Raw genomic sequence first — 21,816 nt, 5'->3', positions numbered from 1 at the left:
GAATGCGTATGAAAGCATTCTAATGTGAGACTACACACTTCCTGTCTTGTAAAGACCATATATTAGAAACAGGAACAAGTATCTACTGAAGTGTCTTACCTTAGGGAGGCCCACCAACTCCATGGCTCTGAGCCACTGCACTGTGTTATCAGTATGTCTGAAGTGTAAGCCTTTATTCTGAAAAACAGTGCAATGCAGCTTCATAATTAGAAGAGGTGAAAAGAGATGGTCAAATTACATTTGCACAAAAAGAGAAAAAATAATAAACTAAGTACTGATTTGATCATTTATAGATGGCGGAATTGTAAAGCAGATGAATGATCATTTCCCCATGCGATTTTTAAGTCCTTCCTCTTTACAAACACAACAGCTGCACATGAAGGAAAGCTGGCCTGCCACCTTTACCTCCTTTCCTGTATAAAACCGTTTTACAGCAGTCAGGAAATGCCTGGAAACGGAGTTCCTCACATGTGATGCAATCTGCAAATATGTGGTCCAAATACTCAAAGGGGGAACATCACAGCAGGTTTACCTTATAGCGGCACTGATCTCTGTCATAGATCCTTTTCTCAGACACCATTTTAGGGGCAAAAAAATTGGCAAGTTTGGCAAGGTAGACGCCATTCCTCAGTCTATTCTCCAGTTCTGTGGTAGGGGGCAATTCTTCATCTAAACAGGCTTCCATCCACCTGAAAGAAGACATCAAAAAACATTGAAAGAAATGTTTTAAGCTGTGACCTTTTGACCGCAATAAAAGCCAGCTGCTGAGGAATTTAATTAAAATTTCTGTCAAGTGGGTTAGTGCCATAAAGAAAGTTTAATTACACATAAAAATGAAAACTATAAAAGACAGGATTTCCTGATGCTTACAAGCTAAGCAAAAAAACATAATTTTATATAGCAAAGAATCATATTTCAAACGTTGAGATAACTAAAACATTTTAGAGAAAAAAAGGAAAAAATAAGGGGTCACCTCAGCATCACACTAAAGGGTAACCAAACCCTAAATCAACTATTTTTGGATGTTGAGCTCTATAAATGGGGCTTTAAAATGGCTGCATGTTGGTCATTGCCAAATTTTTGACAAAATAAAATAAACTTGCCTGTAGTTCATTAGAAATTTGCCTCTAAACTGCCTTGAAACTAAAAAGTTTTGAAGCAGATGCCAGCTCGGACGAGGAAAACAAAGACGTACATGGATTAATTTGTCTGCAAGTGGATGCATCCGAATGGAGGGGAGCAGGGAGCCTGTGGCCCGCCCAACATATTTACTATGTTATACATGTTTACCAAGTTATTTTTAATTTTTTATTTTTTTATCTGCTCCTGTTTCACAACAATTTGAAAAATACTCAGAAAGAAATTTTTAAGCTTAATTTTATTTATATATGACTTCCATCATCAGAAAAATGTCACAAGAACGTGTTAAAAACATGGTTTTCATCAGAATAGACTTTAAAAGAAAAAGTCCATCAATGCATGTATTTACTGTTAACAGGAAACACTGGACTGTCCAGACCCAAACACACCGTTAGTTCATTACACTCACAAGGTTAAACGGAACATGGCAGCAGGCTGTTGGTGTGAGGGAAACGGATGTTTTTATGAACAACATTACAGTCTAGCGTCACAGCAAAACTAGTTAAACACCAAGAATCAGAGAGCTGGTGCTTACAGTACTTGTCATTTGACATATCCAGAGCTCAAAACAACACAACTATAAACCCCGTTTTGGTTCATTCAGCCTATGTAACAACATACTTTATAGAGTGTTCAGTGAAATAGAATTGCGTTGACCTCATTTAAGCTGCAAACTCCCTTCAACAGCTGGAACTGCTGTGGCTGGAGTGTCTGCCAGGCTGTTCCCAGAGGTGGTGGACAAAATCTATTCCAAATAACTTGTGAATCATTTGTGTGCATGGTCATTCACCGTGCAGATCACCGAGGTCTGTTACACATTATCTGTCTGACTGCAAGTGACATCATGTAAGCTCATGACTGTTGGAAATTTCACATAAAAATCTATGGGCTCATCAGTCTTTTAACTCATGTTCCCTTCAGTAAAAAAATATGACCTGTAATTTATTTAGAGGCTTGGTTTATTAGATTCTCCCTTTGGAAACAGCAACAATGCTTTCCCTCCCACATGCACGCTGATTAAGCTCTGCTTAGATTAATAAAAGCCTATGATGGTGGCAGAGAGGCACAACATTTGTCAGCACATTTACAACATCCCTTGCACTTTGAAAAACAAAGTCAGTGAAGTGTGTAAGTCAGGCACCTTTAGGAACAGACGAGGCACAAAACCAGTCATGGATTAATCAGGAGTTAGCAGACTGTACTCCATTAGAATCAGAACGTACGGTGTATTTTTAAAAGAAATGTTTGATGATTCTTTGTTCTCAATGTAAAGAATGTCTTATTTTAGACAGTCTGTCCAAATATTGTTAAGAATAGGTCATTACATCACTTAAATTGCTTTTTTTCCTCTACAGGAATTTTAGAAAGAGAGAAATTCCTTTGCCGTGTTTGAATACCGACATGATAATAAACCAGCAACATCAAACCAACAATTGTTCCAAAGGAGAACACATCTAGATTTAGGAATGACTTCAGCCTAAACACATAGCATAAAAGTGCAGTTTTGTAGTCTTATAAGTGTCTTCACATTTAAAAAATGAAGGGATTTATAGTCTCAAATGTTGAGTTATATTTAAGAAACATCCTGGATTGGTTACACGGTTCTCCTGTGAAATTTCACTTCCTGTGCTTAAAACAATGGGAAAACCTGCTTGAGGAAGCTGGACAGGCAAATAGTTCTGTTTACATCCTTCCAAAATAAAGGGCTTTCCTCTGATTGTAAAATCAAAGTATTAACAAAATAATGCTTCATGGTTTATATAAGCTCACCTTTAAAGGATGGTTTATAAACTCTGCTGTTTTTGCTTTCTGAATAGCATAATGGCTAGTGTCATTCTGTCACGTTATGATGGTCACAAGCTTTTGCTAGCCTTGGAGGCAAGTAATCTAACGAGCTTTTATCAAGTGACAGCCTTCACATGCCATGGGAAACAGGCTTAAAAAGAAGCCAACATCAACAAAAAAAATCAACACTGAGTAATTATGCTTGGCTCCAACAAAGACAAATTGTTATAGAGGTCTGACAAATGTAGAACACTCATAGGTGGCATTACTTAGCTAAAAAATGACTTTGTAAACTAAAAAAACATTTTTTTCTTTCAGTATATATCCAAAAATACCAAATCACAGCTTTAGTATTGTAAAGTCTTCCCAACATGCTCTGCCAATTCTACAAAAGCAAACACACTTGTATTGTTTACATGTCCGAATGTTAAATTATAAAAATGACACATGCAGAAGGGCTGACCATGTGTAACACCGCTCACGGCGAGATGTCGCCTTAAAGCAAAGCAAAGGGATTCCCCATCCAAAAAGGCAACAAATAAAGGACACTTTCTGTTTACAGATCAGTGGAGGTACAAAGTCTCAACCCAGAGATCAATTCACCACAAAGCCTGTGTGGTCTGGAAGAGCGTGGACATTCCAAAAATCGATTCACAAAAACAAAAGCTGGAGATAAAGGATTTTTTTTGTGCAACAAAACAATCGATGTGGTGCAGAAATTAGAGAAAAAGAACATTTTAACAAAACACGACAGTTCCACTTATTTATTTTTATATATTTTGCATCGTGAATGGGTCCAGTATAGTTTGTCGAAACAAAAAACAGTAGAACTTGCCACACATGCTTTTGTTTTCTACCATCTATTGTAAAATGACTGAAGTTGGGTTTAGCAGCATGAAAACTGGTAATTTAAAATAGCTTTTTTTAAAGAAAAACTTAAGATCAAACATTGAGGATTTATAGATTACTAATTTAAGGGATTATTTATGCAGATACATGGGAAAAATGTTTACAATATTAGCATAAAGAAAAAATTCCATCATCTCTAAAGTGTTTATGAATACAGAAAAAGACATTTGGATGGAAAAGTGTGACCCTAAAAAAATCCACAATAATCCAGAAATGCTTGAGCAAAACTGAATACTGTAAACTTAAAAATATATGTCCATTCTATTTATAATTAGAGAAAATGTAAATCAGCTGTAGTACATATCACAATAACAAGGAAAGACAAATGAAAGAAAAATCAGACGTTAGAGAGCAGCACAAATTCAGCTTGGCATAAAGGATGAAGGGCCTGCATTGCTGCTGTCTTTCCTGAATCGGAGGTATCAACACAACCATTTCATAGAAACTGTAAAAAACTTTAAAGGCAGCTGCAGGCAACTGATGAAACTGAATGACAGGAAATCTAAATGCCAATCGCCCACATTAAACATTCTGAAATTCTGCTTGAATGTTTTTTCCAAGATCAATCCAGGTGATGAAGAGAGCTTTTTCTAAAGCTTTCGGGGTGTTAACTAATAAAACGTACGTGTGTCTGTATATGTCTGTGAAAATGTCCCAAATGGCCTAATCAACAACAAAGCAGTGGAAGTATTTTGGTAATAAACAACTTTTGTTGTCACAGACCTGATTCTCTTTCATTCTACAGGGAGTTAACACAGACAGTTGAAGCTTGACCAAAAGTGGGTCAAGCAATAAGATAAGATAAAGACACTGGGAAATTTGATGGTTGCACCAGCAGGGTACAGGCTTTAGTTTAACAGATACAAACAGTATGAAAAACAGAAATTTAATCAAATCAGACTAAGCCAAATGTCAATATTTGTTCATTAAAGGTCAAGTTAAGTTAAAGCCTCATTAGTTGTCACACATGTAGGTGTGTGAAATTTGTTCTCCGCATTTGACCCATCCCCTGGGGGAGCGGTGAGCTGCAGACACAGCCGCACTTGGGACACCATTTGGTGGTTTAATCCCCCAATCCAACCTCTTAAAGTTGTGTGTCGAGCAGGGAGGCACCGGGTCCCATTTTCAGAGTCTTTGGTATGACTCAGCCTGGATTTGAACTCACGACCTTCCAGTCTCAGGCCGGACACAGACTCTCTACAGGAGATCTCCCTCCATAGGACTATATCCGGTACAGGGTGGAGAGAGTGCTCAGAACTATTATGGATGAGAGTTTGTTCAAAGTTCTCCTCTACATCACTACTTCAAAAGTGCAATCCTTCCTGATCAATAGATTCATTTATTTATCTGTTTATTTTATTTAACCGGATGAAGACCCACTGAAATCAGCACTTCTTTTTCAAGGGTATTCTATCCAAGAGATCAGCAGCATATATTATAAAAAATCAAAAAAAACAGTAAAGACAATAGAAGAACGATAAGGCTGGGCAATATTTATTTTTTTATGTCACAATATAGTTTTATTCCTATCATGCTATAATGATAGATATCACAATATAAATGAAATTACTATTTTTGTCAAATCTGAAAGCTCATTAGCAGGTTATTTAGATTTAAATATTTATTTCCTGTCACGGTTTAATAATAAATATAAACCGAAGATGTATTGACATCATGATATCATTATGCGTTTCACAAAAGACGGAGTAAACCACGATAAAAGATTAGCTAAAATGTCTACACACATGCACAGACAAACCATTATGCTTTTATAAACCCAAAGTGCACACCATCTACAGTGTCCTTAACTGATGTATATATTAGTTTAGGGCAGTCCAACCAGAAAGAGAGATAATTTTTTTGTGTGTTTCTCCGATATTTAAGTTCTTACTGATGTCCTACTGAGATAACTTGCTGCATAATTTCTATCGACTTTTATTTAAATAAAACTGTTGCAGTGAGATTAAAATTATGTTGTTTTTGATATTTGTTCATGCATCGCGAGTTATATCGTCATCCCATTGATAAATAATATTGCACATCACAACATTTCTTCATATTGTGCAGCCCTAAATTTAACAGTGAAAGAAAAATATATAAAATTAAATAAAAGAAGTGTAAATAAAATAGAAATTTATAAGCCGAACAGAAGTGATTACGCACCCAAATATTTACTAAACTGCCTGAAAACTGAAGAAATAAGGTGTTGCAAGATGCTGTTGTTGTAAGTCAAAGTTCAGACTCCAACCTAACTGCTATGGAGGGAACAGGATCTATACTAAACTAAAAGTCTGGATAAACTACTTGATGTACAAAAAAAATCCTCATCTATTAAAATACTAAATTTTACAATGAATCAAGGTCTAATTTGTATTTCAATCAATTCTTTATATAAATCTGTGCAGATTTTGTCACAATGATCTTATTTTTTATTTGCATAATTTTAAGATCTGGTAGAAATAAAAAGAGGTGATCTTTTAACCCTGACCCTTTCATAAGGCTGAACCTGTAGAGGAGAAAAAAAAAATCAAGGTGTTTACTCTGTCTCTGCCTTCCTTTTCCTCCCATTGTCTGAGATAATTGATTGGTTGCCACAAGTTTCCATAGAAGTGTTACCTTGCCAACTCTAAATCCTGTTTCATAGTACCGGCATTTGACTCCTAAAACCAGAACCTAATCCTGTGCTCTCTGTGGCTTAATCCTTCATTAAAAAGGTCTTTTTAATCCTAATCCAACTGGACACATTTCAGCGAGTGGAGGTCCCATTCCACGACTGACAGGAGTAACACAGACACTGCAGACTTTGGCTGAGGAAACAGGAGACTAGAGGGTGAAAGTTACTTCATTGTTCATTGGCAAACACTAATTTTATAAGAATGTGTTTTCTTAAAAAAACTGATCATTTTAGTCTTTATAAACTCCCAGAATCCTGTGACAGAAATATCTACTGTAGCTGAGTACTCTGAGTCAAAGTGCATCTTCAGCTGTCAACTAACAATCTGAGAAACAAAGTGCGTCTAGAAGCCCGAACACTGAGCTGCAATGAGGAGATAACTTCTGCACAAATCCTGCAAACATCTTGATGAGATTTGAGTTTTAAGGCATCAGAATCTGAGGGTTAGGAGAAGCTCGAACACTTCCTGACGCCCTATTGAAGAAGGCAGGAAGTGGTTTGGTTTCATGCTCACTCGCGCAGCTTTTACACAAGATGTCATGCTTTAGTAAAATGAAAGTAACATTGATTTTTTTTTGTACATTATTTACAGTAAAATTGTGACTCTACTTTTAAAATAATACCTCCAAATCCAGTTTTATTCCTTCATATATTATTATTACTGATTAGGAATGTCTGTATGCATCAACCTTGCCCTGAACTGTCTTACATGAGCAGACTGTGACAAAGCAATAAACATCTGGACTCATCCAGAAAACTCTTTTTTCCTCCTTCCATATTACCGTTTAGCCTCCTCCAGGTGACACAGGTACTCGTACGCGATGTTCTGTCGCCTCCTTTCGTCCATCTCCTCCGCCGATAGCCTTTCATCGTCCTGAATGGCTGGATAAAGTGGAAAAACTAAAAATCAGAACCGCATATTTACTAGTATTGCTTTTCTGGCCTTTTTTAAAGGCGCATTTCCACACTGATGGTGGCAGATTTGTCATGAATCTTTAAAGTCCCACTCAGATCCTCTATGATCTATTTTAAAAGCGTTCCCAGTGGTCTTTTAGTTATGACTGTGCCGTTTTTGTCCATTTGTTTAAACAGTCATTTTAGAACATAGTTTCTGCAGAGGAGAAGAAGCTCACAAGGAATTCACCTCTAAGTTGTGGGTGGGACTGTTGGTGCGGAGTAAGCCTCCCCCCACTTCCCATCATCCATATTTTACATGCTCATCTGCTAGCTTACAGCGCCTCAAATCCTCAACATCACCGTTGCAACAAATTGGCGAGCAATAATGGAGGAATCCAGCCGTACTGTTTCAAACCAGACAGCAGCTCGAACAAGCAAAACAAAGATGGATCACGTCGTCTACGAGTGGATCGATCTGAATGGACAGGAGCAGGGAGCTTGTAGTCCACCCAGCGTATTTTCTACATTACAAATGCTCTTTTTCAAATAGGTTATTCGTCTGCTCCTGACTTATAGCGATATGAATGAAGAAATACTCAGAAATGCAATTTTAAGCTGAATTTTTGCTAACCCTTGTGCTCTCTTATGGGGGCCAGATGACCCCACTTTTTATGTAATCAGGATAGAACAAGGGTTACATATGTCCTCTGTCATCAGAAAAATGCTACAAGAACATTTTTCATTGGAGTGGGTTTTTATTTTAAAAATTCATCCGAATTCTTACCCACAAAGTACTTCTGTCAAACTGTAAATAGAGACCAGTGAACAGAAAACTCTGACAGACTGCAGGACTTACTGTAATCCAATCAAATCTCTTTATTTCTGGCCAAGTCAAGGCACCGTCTCAGAAGTTCAGGAATAGAGCTCAGACAGTTTAGGCCAGGGAACTGCAACCTTCAACACTTAAAGAGCCTTTAAGTCTTTTTCACTTTTCAGGGAAACTAGACACCGATTTGTTTTTATATTAATGTTACAATTATGATGACTATAAAACTTTTTTGGCAAATTAAAATTAAGATTTTTTTTAAGTGAAATAGTTTATAATTTTTCACGACTTCCTTTCAAAGTAATAGACATCCTGCGTCACATAGGATCATCTCAATGCAGCAAATCATTAGATTTTCAATATTCAGACAAAATTTTGCAAATCTAATGAAAAAAAATCATTAACAAAATAATTTGGTGACAATTTTTTTTCTTAAAAACTTCAAATTCTTGAATTTGTTTAAAAATGGAAAATCTGGCTCTCAAAAATATGTCAAAAAGCTTCTGATATGCAATTCCTTTCTTTCGACTGTTTGTAAATGAATTGAATCAAGTTTTGTTTTGTTTTTTTGCTACTTACTTTTTACAGTTATACTTTTTAAAAATGTTTTATTTTCCTTTAACGAGAGAGCTACAATCGAGAGGTCAAAGAGTCCCGCGTAGCTCTGGAGCTGCAGATTTATAGCATATATTGAAGGGGTAAAATCTGAAAGAAATGGGCACATCTCAACATCTGGCTGAGACGTCTTATATCTAAATGCGTAAACAGCATTATTAGGCAACGACATCGGAAATGTGGAGCACAGCTGCAGCAGTGACACCACTGAAAATGTGCATCAAAGCTCATTTTCAAGGCAGTTCTGGCAGCTGCAGTGCAGCCATTACACATAACTTCTACTGACTCATTGGTGCACTTCCTGAACAAGCCCGCCTGCACCCGTGCACAGAGCTTTATATTTAACTATCAGGATGGGTTTGTTGCTTTTGTGTGCCACGGGATCACTGGACCGGAGTTACGCTGTCTGTCCTTGTGACTCATAATTTTTTTGTTTAGTAGGGGGTATATATCAACTATGGTGATATGTGGGCAACAAAACAATAAAAAAAAGAACTTTCATTCGCTTGGTTTGTTTCCCAGCCACATCCATAAGACAACAGCCATTCTTGGGCTGAGGAATGACGTTGATTTTGACCTCCACACATCCAGGGGTCAACTTAAAAAACCTGATTCACCTTCTGCACATCAACGTTTATTCATATACATGTTTAATAAAAATTCCAAACATGCTCCCTTTAACGTAAACTTTTCGAGTGAATATGCAACAGCAAGATTGATTCAGTTCAGCCAGACTTGGAGTCATTTTTGAACAGATTTTGGATGTTTGTACTCTTGGTCTTATCAGTTAACTGGTAGATTCCTGACAGAGTCAGAAGGTACATTTCCAAATAGCTCTGGATTTTCTATGTTAATGTTTAACCTATGAAGTAAAAAAAAAAGTTCATGTGTCAACATGGTGATATGCAGGTTTCCGACCTGAAATAAACACAAAAGTCACGGTGGTGCATTTGAGGACCAAAGTTCAATTGGAAAAAAGAGACTTAATTGTACATGTTTAAAAGCGTATATTTTTGTTTAGTTTGTTCACTTGAAGTCACCCTCTATTAACTTTATCCTACTATATAATGCTGGTAAAAATAATTAAAAAAATACTGGCGTATAGATGCTAAGAGTGCCCAGGTGAACCACCTGCTGCTCATCACACAGGCGCGTGACTTTCACTCGCTAGCTTGTTCAAAAGAAAACCGCGCACAAAGTCAGGGCTGGACGCTGTTCACTCCAGTGACCCGTTACAAAGTTTGTACTTACTTCCATAGCGAGGCTTCTGTAACCCTGTAGTTTCTTCATGATACATCCTGCCGCGTTTCCTCCACTCGTGAACTCGTCTGAACTGGAAACAACTTCAGCCAACAAGCTAACGTAAAATGCCGCGCCTTCCTTGATTAACTAATATGGATAAACATCTGTTAAGGTTAATTAAAAAAAAAAAAGAAACAGTTCGGGGGGAAAAAAGAGTTTCTAAAGTTTTATGAAAGTGTCCGTCGTGGCTTGTAGCGGACATCCCCCATGGTGAGTGTGACTCTTGCTTGCCTCCCTCCTGACAGAACAGCTCCGGCTTGGCGTTATCTCGATTCACCTCTGTGATGACAGCGCCGCTAAAAGTAGGTTTTTTGCACCCCCTGCTGGACAAATAAGGTGTTACCTTCTATTATGTTTTAACCAAGAAAGCCTCAGCAATTTTATTTAACCCAACATTATACACTTTGTTATCTAGGGTATGTGGCACACTTTGTGTGGAGAGCAAAAATACGTTTTTTTTTGTTTTGTTTTTTTTACAACTCAATTAACATTTTTGCTGGTTTTGTTTAAAATTAACCAAACTTTTAGTAAAATAGAAATTGCCATAGCTTTACTCCAAATTAGGTCTCAGTTTTGGAGTTTTCTTTAAGCTAATATGTTAGCTGGTCTTCTTTTGGAGATGAAATATCTAAAAATCAACCCTTATCTACAAGAATAAGTCCCACTGACATTAATAAGTTAGCATATTACTTCAACCAAGAATAAATAAATACAGTATCTGAAATTTTAAACAAATTATTACTATTATTTTCACTTTTAGAAGATTTCTAGGAAATATATCTAACCTTATAAAGGTGAGGCAAAACGAATGCAAAAAACACTGGTCACTTTCCTTGTGACAATACCTAACTTTAGCCACTAGGTGGCAGCTTTTTTCAACTGTTACTACAGATGGAGACAAATTTGCCAATCATGTATTACAATTTCTGCAAAAGGTACCTTGAAATATTTTTAGTCTTTATTGTGTTATTTGCTCTGCTGTTTTTTTTTCTAAGAAAAAAAAAGTATTTCTGTGATACTATATTTTCATGTGCTAATTTTCACTGCAAAAGTTTCAAAAATAGTGTTGTTGTTTTTTTTAGCAAAATTTGTGTTTCTGTTTTTATTAGGCCAAGTCATTTCAGTCTACTGAGAAGTCAACATTCGCTAAACAGCATCAAGTTGACTTTAGCAAAATAAATAAATAAAAGTTTAACATGATAAGATATTGGCTTTGCAACAGACTGGTGATCTGTTTAAGATGAACTCTGCCACAGCTGCCCTGTGACCTCAAAAGGGATTCAAGGGGTCCCGAGGAGGTAAAATAAAAATTAAAAGCACAATTTGCTTTGGAACATTTTTTTATTATTATTATTTGTGTTCAAAAGCAGCACAGCCTGCGATCCCTGTCTTTCCGGTGTTTAACATCATTCACAGGGTGTTATTTGGCAATTTTTTTTTCACAGATTTTCACACTCATGGATCTTTTTTTGACTGCATCGCTCAGTGGCAAGCCGTTCACAATGATATTCACAAGTATACTATTAACTCACATTTGACTACCTCCAAAATATAAAGAAACAAAAAGTACAAGAATAATACATTCACATTTTTTCTTCACCATAAAACCCACTATTGCCATTTTTTTCTTTTAGGACGATTAGTACTTAAAATTAAGCACAAAAATGTGAGGTTTTGTTACACACATGCAAGTTGGCAAACACACACAAAAACAGGTGAATGCAAAGGACACACTAAGCTGTAAAACAGAGTTACAGTACGTGGAGTTATCGCTCGGACAAAGCAAACGACACACGAGTCAGTCATAAAGTTTGCACACATTTAACCCAGAGTGTTACTGATATTGGCTTTGATATGTACATTATATTTACATTCATGCATCCATATGGAGGCCCCACAAAAAATACTCCTTTAATTGCCTTTAACACACACAGATGCACTTTTAGACTATATAAATAAAGATTTACAGAAAAAAAAGTCAAAAACATGTGAAGAGTTTTTAGTTAAATGGCCAAAGAATTCGAAATCTGTTCAGCTTTTCTCATATCCTTGTTATCAGGGCTTGTAATAAGTCTTTTATTGTGTCTATATACTTTATTTTGCAGGTATTTGAATTATAAGCTCAAAAATAAAGATTAATCTATTTAGCTGCACTAACCTTCACAATGAGTTGTCATGCCATTTTACAAAAATATCAGAAAAAATTCAAATTAATGACAATTTTTAGTATTTTGCATTCGCTGCGTGAGAGTGAGTTGGAAACCAATGAGAAATTATAGAACCACAATAACAGCACAAAAACTGAAGAAAATGGAACAAAATGACTGACAGTGAAAATATGGTCATGCATACATTTCAAATTATAAATAATTTGGATTTTTAGATATTTGTTGCTTTATAAGAATTAAAAAAATGACCCTACAGATGAAAAAAAAAGAGCAACAATTAAAGTATTTATAAGAAAAACAAACCGATGGAAGTAAAATATTTAAAACATCTCATGTAGAAAATAAAAAGACAAAGCAAAAAAAATTGAAACTTTTTAGTTGAAGAGTAATCTCACCTATATATAAACTCATATGTATAGATATATCTGTGTGTACACCTCACTGTTTTTTTTTATCTGTTAAAAATATGTCTGTTTAAATCCTGTTTGTTCCTTTGTACAGCACACAACTAACAGCAGACGGCTCCAGTCAAGGAGAGGCACATTAAAAAAAGGCTGTTCAGTATTATCAAAGGGAAGCAGCAGGAAACATCAGGGCCAAAAAGCAGGATCCGACACAAGGCTAAACCCGAGAGGGGCAGTTCAGGACAGAACTTTAGTCCCACCAACCAACACAAGACAAAATGACCCGTTCACCACAGGCTTTCACAACAACACAAGAGGAAATGAAGGGAGCATCCCCAGATTTTATATTGCATACTTTTACTTTTTACTTTTATATTGAGTCATGGTTGTGTGGGAAAGTAAGTGACTTCTCTCAAATGCAGCAGCATGTATCGACGATACACTGATGGGGTCACATGTTAGTGTATGGCAGCATGTTTGTGTTTCGTTTAGATAACCTTTAGCAAACATGTCCCGTATTCTGCATATGGGTCTTGTGGGTAAGCCAGCTGTCAATGAGTCTGCTCCGTCTGATCATCTATTCCCTGCGTTGTCACACAGCAGGCTGGTTGTGCTCATTACAGCTTGTTTTTCCCTTTTCTCTCCATCTGGCTTGTCTTAATAAGACTGTATCAATATTAAAAAGCTTTAAGCTTCAAGCCTGCGGTGTCTCGGAGCACAGTTATGACGGAAATCACTTAAGGAAAACTCCAACGGAAGTTTAAGGAATCAAGATTTTTTCTTTCCACAAATTTCCAAATAATTCCGGCTGAGCTAGTAGTAGCTTGACAATCTGTATTAGTGCATCAAATTCTAACAAAACTGGATTTTTAGTGGGAAAATTTAAATAAATCGCTTGTAGAACATGTTCCAAAAACGTTTCCAGGACTTTCCAATGACAAAAAGAATAGCGGTGTTACATGAGAACATTCGCACGGGTGTCAGGCAGTCGAAGTCCAACCAGGCCTCCACCAACGAGCACGGACGACGCCATGAGGATAGGGATGGCTTTGGTGATGCCAACCAGAGAGCCGAAAATCAGGTTCCCCAACACCGCAGCCAGCTTGCAAAGAGCGTTACAGAACCCGAAACCTGTCCCCCTGTTGACAGACGGAACAATCATGTGTCATGTAAGAATCATGTAAAAATGTATTTGTCCTCTCACCTCCTGACAGTCGGGAAGGACTCTGTAGTGACCACATCCAGGGAGTTCCAGGCTGAGATGCTCAGGCCGTTGTAAAGGCACAGCATGAAAATCATCATGGACTCGCTGGTGCCAAACCACAAGAAGAAACAGCTGATGCCCGAGAGGATCATGGAACCACCTGATGGATATGTGTATGGAAAAGTTGTTAAAACTTGATTAAAACTCTTTTTTCCAGGAGAACTTGGTGGCAGACATGATGGTGGATAAAAATCAGTCGCCAGAAATGGAAATTCTACTAGATTTCAGAGTTGTTGCCATTTTATTAACACTTTTTAATGAGTATGAACAGCTTAGAGAGTAAACACTTTATGAGTTAAAAAGTAAAATGTTATAAAAAGTGTTCAGATTTGTAAAAATATTGAGATTTTTACATTGATACTTTAGCTCCGGACCAGTGTTAACATTTGACCGCAGTTAACTTCAACCCTCAGCTCATTCTGTCGCAGAGAAAAGCAACTTTGTACCGGAATATATTGGTAAAAAGACACTTTAAAGTGTTGGTTACCAGCACAAAATCACTTTTCTCTGTAGATCAGCTAAGCAGTGTAAGCAGTAATGTCAAAGGTTTTGACGAACATACCTCAGGTGTTAAAGGTTCAAAGCTTAAAGGGTAACCAAACACTGAATCAACTTTTTTGGCTTTTGCCATCTATAAATGGGGCTTTAAAAGTGCTGTATGTTGTTCATTGCCAAATTGTTGACAAATTAAAATAAGCGTGTTTAATTCTTGAAAATATAGTCAAAAACTGTCTGTGTGCTGCCCCCTACAGGTGTAATCGATGTATTACAGTTAAATTTCTTGATTTGTCAAGCCATGCAAGCTTCACAAGTCCCATGTTATGATCTGCAGCTCCAGTAATGATAACAGTCCTGTTTCCCAGCCCCACCCCTCTGACTGGATTTCAAGTTGTGGTTGTGGGTGGAGTCAACCTACATCTTCCCTGTTTGGTTACCCTTTAAAACGCCAAAAAAATATACCTCTTAGGGTTGCCGGTTAAATTTGTCTTTTTTTTTTTTTTTTTTCCAAAAACAAGATAATCTTTCAACCGAAATGTACTATTTGGGGAGAGGGGTGTTGATTTTTCCAGTTCTGGACTTCTCCAGCTGCTGATTTTTCAGCCGGCATCTTTTCTGCCACCAAGTCCCCCTCCATTTCTTCAGAAAATGAACGCCACATCTAACTGCGAAACATGACTAAACGGACCTTCAATGAACTAAAAAACAATTCCTGCGTCTTACCCAACATGGACAGACGTCCAATTTTGTCCATGAGAAGGGCAGAGACGATGTTGCCGGGCAGAACAGCCAGCGTCCCCAGGAAATTGATGAAATACACCCAGTAGGCGCTGTAGTCGTCATCAAATGTCATCTGACATCCTATCTTGTTGTGAGTGAAAGTGCTGTTGATCACCTCTGTGCCATCGATCAACTTGGAGTCATCAATATCTGCCCACATCGGGTAGAAACAGATCAGATGAATGTTTAAAGAGAAAATAAAGCATGAATATACATTTCCTTAACCCTTTAACACCAGAGCTTTAGTGTTTGTGGTCTTTGACTTACTGTAACTTTTCAACTGTTAACCCGATCAACGTAATTCCAGCAGATTCTGAAGGAGAAAAGCGGCTCATATGAGCCGCTTTTCTCCTTCAGAATCTGCTGGAATCACGTTGATCGGGTTAACAGTTGAAACATTTACAGTATGTTAAAGATTTTGTGTTTTAGCATCACTGCCGACGCCTCAGATGTTAAAGGGTTAATTTTAAATAAATATATTAACATCAGAAATGTATTAATCATATACTTTGTGAGAAATTGGGAAAATCTGTCTGCATCCAGAAATATTTTTTTTCAGTTTAAGGTTTATATTTTTGTGTTTAATACATATATATTTAGTAAATTGGTTACAAAATAAGTTTCGGCTTTTTAGCAATCCAGTATTTTTAGGTCATCTTTCAAATAAACCCCACTAAAGTTGTAAAATACAAAATCCATGGCAAAACAGAGGAAAAAAAAGGTTACGTTTCTTCCTTTCTTCCACCCATGCAAGCAGATTTCTCACCTGTGTTGTAGAAATACGCATCGATGAACGTACAGTTCCGGAAATAAGAGCCCACCGACGTGACGTCGTCAAAGTAGCAGTTCCGAAAGGTGGAGTCAACAAAAGTGACCGACTTCAGCTTCATATTGATGAATCTGGGGGAAACAGAATCAATTAACAAAATATTTTTGCTGTAGTGAACATTTTACTGACTCCTCTTACTGGTCATTAATGAAGAGGCCGTTCTTGTGGATCTGGTTCTCCAGCGTGAAGTTGAAGGTGAAGCTCTCAATGCGTTCGTTGTTGTGGATCTTCACTTTGGACGCGTATTCGTCGGCCTGCAGGTGCTTGATGACATCCGGGAACCAGACGGACAGACCATAATATCTGCAATCACAGAGACAAAACGACATCAGGGTATCAAGACTAAATTGATCCACCGATCAGTCAGAGATGATTGAATTTAGACTAATGTCTGAGTAAAGACTGATAGGAGGATCGCAGCAGAAAGTAAGGAGACTCCAAAGATTACTTTTCTTTTATCTTGCGCTCTCTTGCTCTTATCTCAGTACCCACCTATGGAAGAGTATCGATCGCCTGTCTTTGATTGATTTTGAGATCGTGTAACTTATACCTCAGTGGAGATCAAGATGACAGAAAGGCAATGGTAATTCCCAAGAGCTTTTACCTGACCAAAAACAAGGCAAATATTCCTACCCAAACGAGAGTGTGAACCACACCACGGCCAGCCGCATCATGTTCTCTTGCATGGGGTAGTTAAAGCACTTCTTTAGGTTTAGATAGATCTGAAATTGAGAAGAGAGATTTGTTATCAAGTCAGGGCTGTGGAAACTGAGTTTAAAATAAATGAAAAATGTTACCCCATGGATCTCAGCCTTTAACCTGAAGTAGAGCTTGGAAACTGGATTTCTAGATTCTGAATCCATTTCCACCAGCTCATCCAGCTGTCTTGGGGTTTTGATCCTGTTCACCTTTTAAATCAGTAAAAGAAGCACAATTATTCATAATTTTTACACTTCACAGCTCACATTTTTATGCTATTTTTATACATTATTTAGAATAAATCATGAGCAGCAGGTAGTGGACGATCAATTCAAGAAACAAATTTCAACTAAGCAGCTTTCCTTAAAGTACAGCTCATGCAGCAATTAAGCCTGAATGACACAAACAGCTTTCAGACCAGTCATAATTCAGGCATGATCCTGAATAGCTGAAAGCATTAAACCTGTCCAAGCAGTGGCAGAAAAGCCTCTTTGCTTCCTTAAGCATCAGGAAACCCGGCTAAGATGGTGCAACACACGCACAAACACTCACAGAGAAGACTTTCTCCGGCTGCCCACGCGCTCTCATGTTGGTGTCATGGATCTGTTTGAGGATCATCCAGGCTTCATCGTGTTTCCCAACCTGACAGGAAGGAAAGTAAGTGCAGGAGGGAAAGAAAAAAAAAACGAGGATGAAACACAGCATTAGCTTGACGTGCACAATTACTGTATATTAATGCAGTCCTTTGATTTCTTCATGATGAGAGTCACAACAATGGTGAGTCATTTCACTTCAAAGGGTAATTTTCCCGGTAGCAGCCAACCTACTGTCACAGATCTTTATGCTTCTGTTTTCCAAACTGTTTTTTTTTCTTATTGCATGACTCACACGGTTTAGACTAGATTTCATCTGCTGGAAAATGTCAAAGTGCTCTTGGTTTGTCTGACAGGTGCTGAACGTAAAGATGATGGGCCCTGACAGGTGTGGTCAGGGGCACAGCGCGATGACACGCTCCGACTCGGAAGGAGAAACCGTGACAGCTTTTACCCAAACATGTCTCCAGGAGATCTGCTCACCTCCAGGTAGAACCTGGGACTCTCTGGCATGAAGGTAAGAGCCACCACGGCACCAACGCAAGGCAAGGCACACACCACCACAAACACCCTCCAGCTGTGAAACTGATACGCTGAGCCCATGCTGAAGCTCCAACCTGTAAACGAGAGCAAATGTCACCATCAAAACAAATGCTGAATGCAATTAACACGTGGAAATAATCAAGATCCTCAATAAATACTGCAGAAGTATTATCTTTTTGTGACAAAGTAAGAGAGTTTAAAAATAAAAACACATTTCTTTAAGAAAAAAGTGGAATCAGCAAAAAAAAGTTTATTTTTAATTTTATTTGATTTTTTTTGTTTTCTCAAATAATTTTCAATTATTTTATTTGCTTTAAGTTTCTTTTCTGGATTTAAAAAAAAATGTTTAAAATATTAGAGACAATACTCTTTTTATTAGCAGCTAATTGACCATATTAGTAAAATATTGCCTTCACTGGCAGAGCTTGTAGTTATAAGGTAATTTTAATAAAAAGAATTATAAATACATCTTCATTTAAAAAAGGGAAATTGCATATTTGTGAACATTTAAAAGCAAATGTAAATATGCTAGATTTTGACCACCAGCTAATTTCTGTCTGCAGTCCCCTGGCAGGTCGATGTTATTGAAGAAATAAAACTGATTTTAAGAAGAAGAAGAAACTACACACAAGAATATAAAACAGAGTAAAAATCAAGGTTAAAGAAAGTTACAACATATATATAGAAATACATTTAGAAACTAAACCAAAAATTTAAAAGTCAGTGTCAGTTTAGAAATAAAATGTTCCTTGTCACATGGGATTGGAATGGAAAATGGTTTATTTCAAGCAATCATAGCAAGAATAATGCATAAACAAGATATTAATGCTAAAACATTTCAATATAGGATAGTTACACATAAAATTGATCGGAAAATACTTATATGTTCAACCAAATAATTAATTATTACTCCTAGGCATAAAATAAACATGTTTGTTTCCTTAGGAGAAGTTTGAGTTCCTTAAAAAGGGAGTGGGAGGAAGCAAACTTCTATAATCCCACCCCTGCTCTACCTTACGTACTTTTAGTTTTTTCATTTTTTTACCTAAATTATCATTATCTATTTCAGGTCATTCAGGTCATTAAGAATCCTTAGGTGTCAACATGACAGAGATGAAGTACATAATGATTATCCAAATAGACACAACCGTACTTCAGAAATCTTTATATCATATACAAAGCAATTTTCAGAAATATGTGCAAATTATTTGTTATAAGAAAAATCATGATAAACCACATTTTTGGAAATTCAGTGGAGAGGTATAAGAGACCAATGACTTTAGGTCTTCAGAAATTGATATAATACTTTTGTTTTTATGCTACTTTTTTTTTAATTTTGCAATTACACATTTGATATTTTAGAAGTCACTGTTTCGATTGTTTTTTAAAGATGAAAAAACATGTCCTTTCTGCTATTTTGATGCGTATACTGTTCCAGAAAATGAAATCCTTAAGATAGAATGTTTTTTGAGAAAGAGATTTTATTATGAAATAACAGCATGTTTTGGGAAATGAGATACATTTTTCAGTAAAATAATAATAATAAAAAAACATGGGCATGTGTATTTAATGGTTCAGTTATCACTTAGCTTTCTAAACGCTTTAGATACTAAATCTGTTTAAAGTCAGAAGATAACTATTTTGGTAGATTTCAAGTTTTAAGAGAATAATAAAAGCAATTTGGGTTAGTTAATAGCTCTCAAAACTATTCTGTGAAGAGCCAAGGACTTAATAACATCACATGTTGTGAAAAGATTACTCTTCTGTATCTTTACCAGAGGCGATTAGACTGCTCGAACTGAAAGGTTGATTTTAAATGTTAAGAGTAAATCTGGCTCTGAAAACACAAAGAGAAGAAAAAGAATAGATGGCATTTAAAAGGGAGCACTTGGCAGCCTCAGTGTAGTAACGCGTAAGCTTCAATTTTACTGTGACTCTGCCGGGGAAGAGGTGCAGAGGGACGGGTTAATTGAAAATGTAGGGATTGAATTGAGTGTTTTCTGTTATGTGAAATCTTGTTGCACTTGATCGCAGCCCACAGGCACTCTTTCAGGCTCATTAATCACCGTTGCGTGCACACAAACGCACTCTCTCGCACACAAGTGAAGCACAACAGCTCACACATGGAATGTGTGTTGGTGGATCAGAGAAACAGCACAGAAAATAATATTATGAGTCCCTGCAAATTACAGTGCCATGTTACTCTCCTAAACCCCAAAATACTAGGAATTATACAAATATTCATACATCATGAATATACATTTTTCCATGCAAAGTGCCCTTAGTTTTATTTAAAGCATATTAGTAGCAAAACATGTATAAAAGTAAAAGCATAAATACAAGAGAAAAAACTGTTAACTTCTGTTTTTATGCAGATATTTAGTCAACTTTTTTTGCAAAAATATTTAATTCAAATATGATCATATTCGCTTTATTTTATGTAATCATATCTTTAAATTGCCAAAAGTCTATAAAGCCTCTCGATGGACTTCCATTCCATCCTCTTCATGATTTCTTATATTTCTGACTCTCACACAAATTTCATATAAAATGCTAAACATTTTTTTTTAAACGGGCGGGGGTCTCTGTTGTGACTTCCCAGATCCCGCCTCATGCGGAGACTGCTCCAAAAGGAGTGTAGCCCCATTATCCATCACCAGGCGTAGGAGGGAAGCCACAGGGTGAGGAGTTAGTGCTAATGGTTTTAACAGAAAAAAGACTGCTTGGAATTAATCTCTCAGTGTATTAAAATGCTGCTAAAAACAGGCCAATATCAAAGGTTGTTGGCATCTGTTGTGTGGCACGACGGCTGTATCCCATGAGAGGGAATGATGAGAAACTAATCTAATTGTTGGCGGTTTGAGTAAAAATAAATACATTAAAAACCACAATAGGAAATCACTCAAATATCACATAACATTTCTTTAAATAATCTTATAGAGCAAATACAACCAATATATTTGTTGTTTGATGGTTAGAACGTGGTTTAATCTTCATGGTGAAGATTATCTGGGTTTTATTCAAGATTATGGTTTTGGTGATGGTGGGGTATCATTTGGTCTCATTTGGAGCTTAACTGTGTCTCCAGAGTGAGGAGGTGGAAGAAAATGGGCACAAAGATTGAAATAGTTGAAGCTGTTCAGCAGTGACTTCTCTGCAGAAACGTAGCATGACTTCCTGTCCCTGAGGGTTTGACTTTCCCTCAGACAACTGAAATCTCAATTATAGGAATGTTGCGTAAAACTGACATCCCAGACTGAGAAGGCTGAGTGGCTGGATGGATGGGTGCAGGGTTGAGGGACTTTCAGTGGGAGTTGGGAATCTTGTTGTCCATGATTTTTGTGGGGGGCAGCCCAACCACTACCAGAGTATCCTTAATTTTCCCTTTGCTGATTACCAGAATTATGCAGGTTTGGTCACTAAAAATATGGACTACTTCATTCAAAAAAATAGAGCAAATATATATTTCTAAATTTCAAGTTAAAAAGAGAGATCTTGAGCCTTCTTTAAAAAAAAAGCACCTTTAAATCCAGAGACAAGGACCATAGTTACTGAATAAAGCTTCACTGTAAAGTTTGGTTTTAATGTAGGAATGAAGAAAAGACCTATACTAGAGGACTTCAGTGGCTGCAGGTTTGATAAGCTCTTTTAGGGAAGAACAAGGAGAAAGGCATTACAAAAATCTATACTTCTAGAAATAAAAGCATTCATTAGTAACTCTGTGCTGACAAAGGAGACAAATGAGCAGAATCTGGCAATATTTTTGAGACGACATTTTGATTTTCTTGTATTTTTTAATATGTATAGTAAAATTTTGCATTGCAAAAAGAGGCAGTTTAAAACAGGAAAAAAAACTAATCCTAAGAGTTTTTTTTTTTTTTTTTTTTTTT

The 21,816-nt window shown here is 36.8% G+C and overlaps 2 protein-coding genes and 1 long non-coding RNA gene across 5 annotated transcripts in view; 1 reads left to right on the top strand and 2 right to left on the bottom strand.

Annotated features, from left to right (window-relative positions):
• Positions 1–10,819, bottom strand: part of iqgap2 (IQ motif containing GTPase activating protein 2) — a 32,297-nt gene extending 21,478 nt beyond the window's left edge. Inside the window, exons 1-4 of the mRNA XM_036213383.1 lie at positions 10,098–10,819; positions 7,291–7,390; positions 533–689; positions 100–177 (exon numbers count right to left, since the gene is read on the bottom strand). Coding sequence (XP_036069276.1) covers positions 100–177; positions 533–689; positions 7,291–7,390; positions 10,098–10,143 — 381 coding nt within the window. The 5' untranslated portion in view covers positions 10,144–10,819. The remainder of the gene's footprint in view (positions 1–99; positions 178–532; positions 690–7,290; positions 7,391–10,097) is intronic.
• Positions 10,820–11,474: 655 nt separating this feature from the next.
• Positions 11,475–21,816, bottom strand: part of sv2ca (synaptic vesicle glycoprotein 2Ca) — a 29,697-nt gene continuing 19,355 nt past the window's right edge. For 2 of the 3 annotated variants that reach the window (XM_024275459.2, XM_024275460.2), the window contains exons 5-13: positions 17,867–18,000; positions 17,343–17,432; positions 16,889–16,999; positions 16,725–16,813; positions 16,230–16,394; positions 16,029–16,162; positions 15,206–15,412; positions 13,925–14,084; positions 13,676–13,859 (exon numbers count right to left, since the gene is read on the bottom strand). In XM_024275459.2, the coding sequence (XP_024131227.1) occupies positions 13,676–13,859; positions 13,925–14,084; positions 15,206–15,412; positions 16,029–16,162; positions 16,230–16,394; positions 16,725–16,813; positions 16,889–16,999; positions 17,343–17,432; positions 17,867–18,000 (1,274 nt within the window). Of the gene's footprint in view, positions 13,860–13,924; positions 14,085–15,205; positions 15,413–16,028; positions 16,163–16,229; positions 16,395–16,724; positions 16,814–16,888; positions 17,000–17,342; positions 17,433–17,866; positions 18,001–21,816 lie in introns of all 3 variants that reach the window. The other variant, XM_024275461.1, reaches the window with a different exon arrangement.
• Positions 13,975–21,816, top strand: part of LOC118599088 — a 12,167-nt gene continuing 4,325 nt past the window's right edge. The window contains exons 1-2 of the long non-coding RNA XR_004948374.1: positions 13,975–14,097; positions 17,740–17,900. This is a non-coding gene — a long non-coding RNA (uncharacterized LOC118599088). The remainder of the gene's footprint in view (positions 14,098–17,739; positions 17,901–21,816) is intronic.

The sequence above is a fragment of the Oryzias melastigma genome, linkage group LG9, assembly GCF_002922805.2.
Source record: "Oryzias melastigma strain HK-1 linkage group LG9, ASM292280v2, whole genome shotgun sequence".
Lineage (NCBI taxonomy): Eukaryota > Metazoa > Chordata > Actinopteri > Beloniformes > Adrianichthyidae > Oryzias > Oryzias melastigma.
This window is presented reverse-complemented; position numbering and strand designations above follow the sequence as displayed.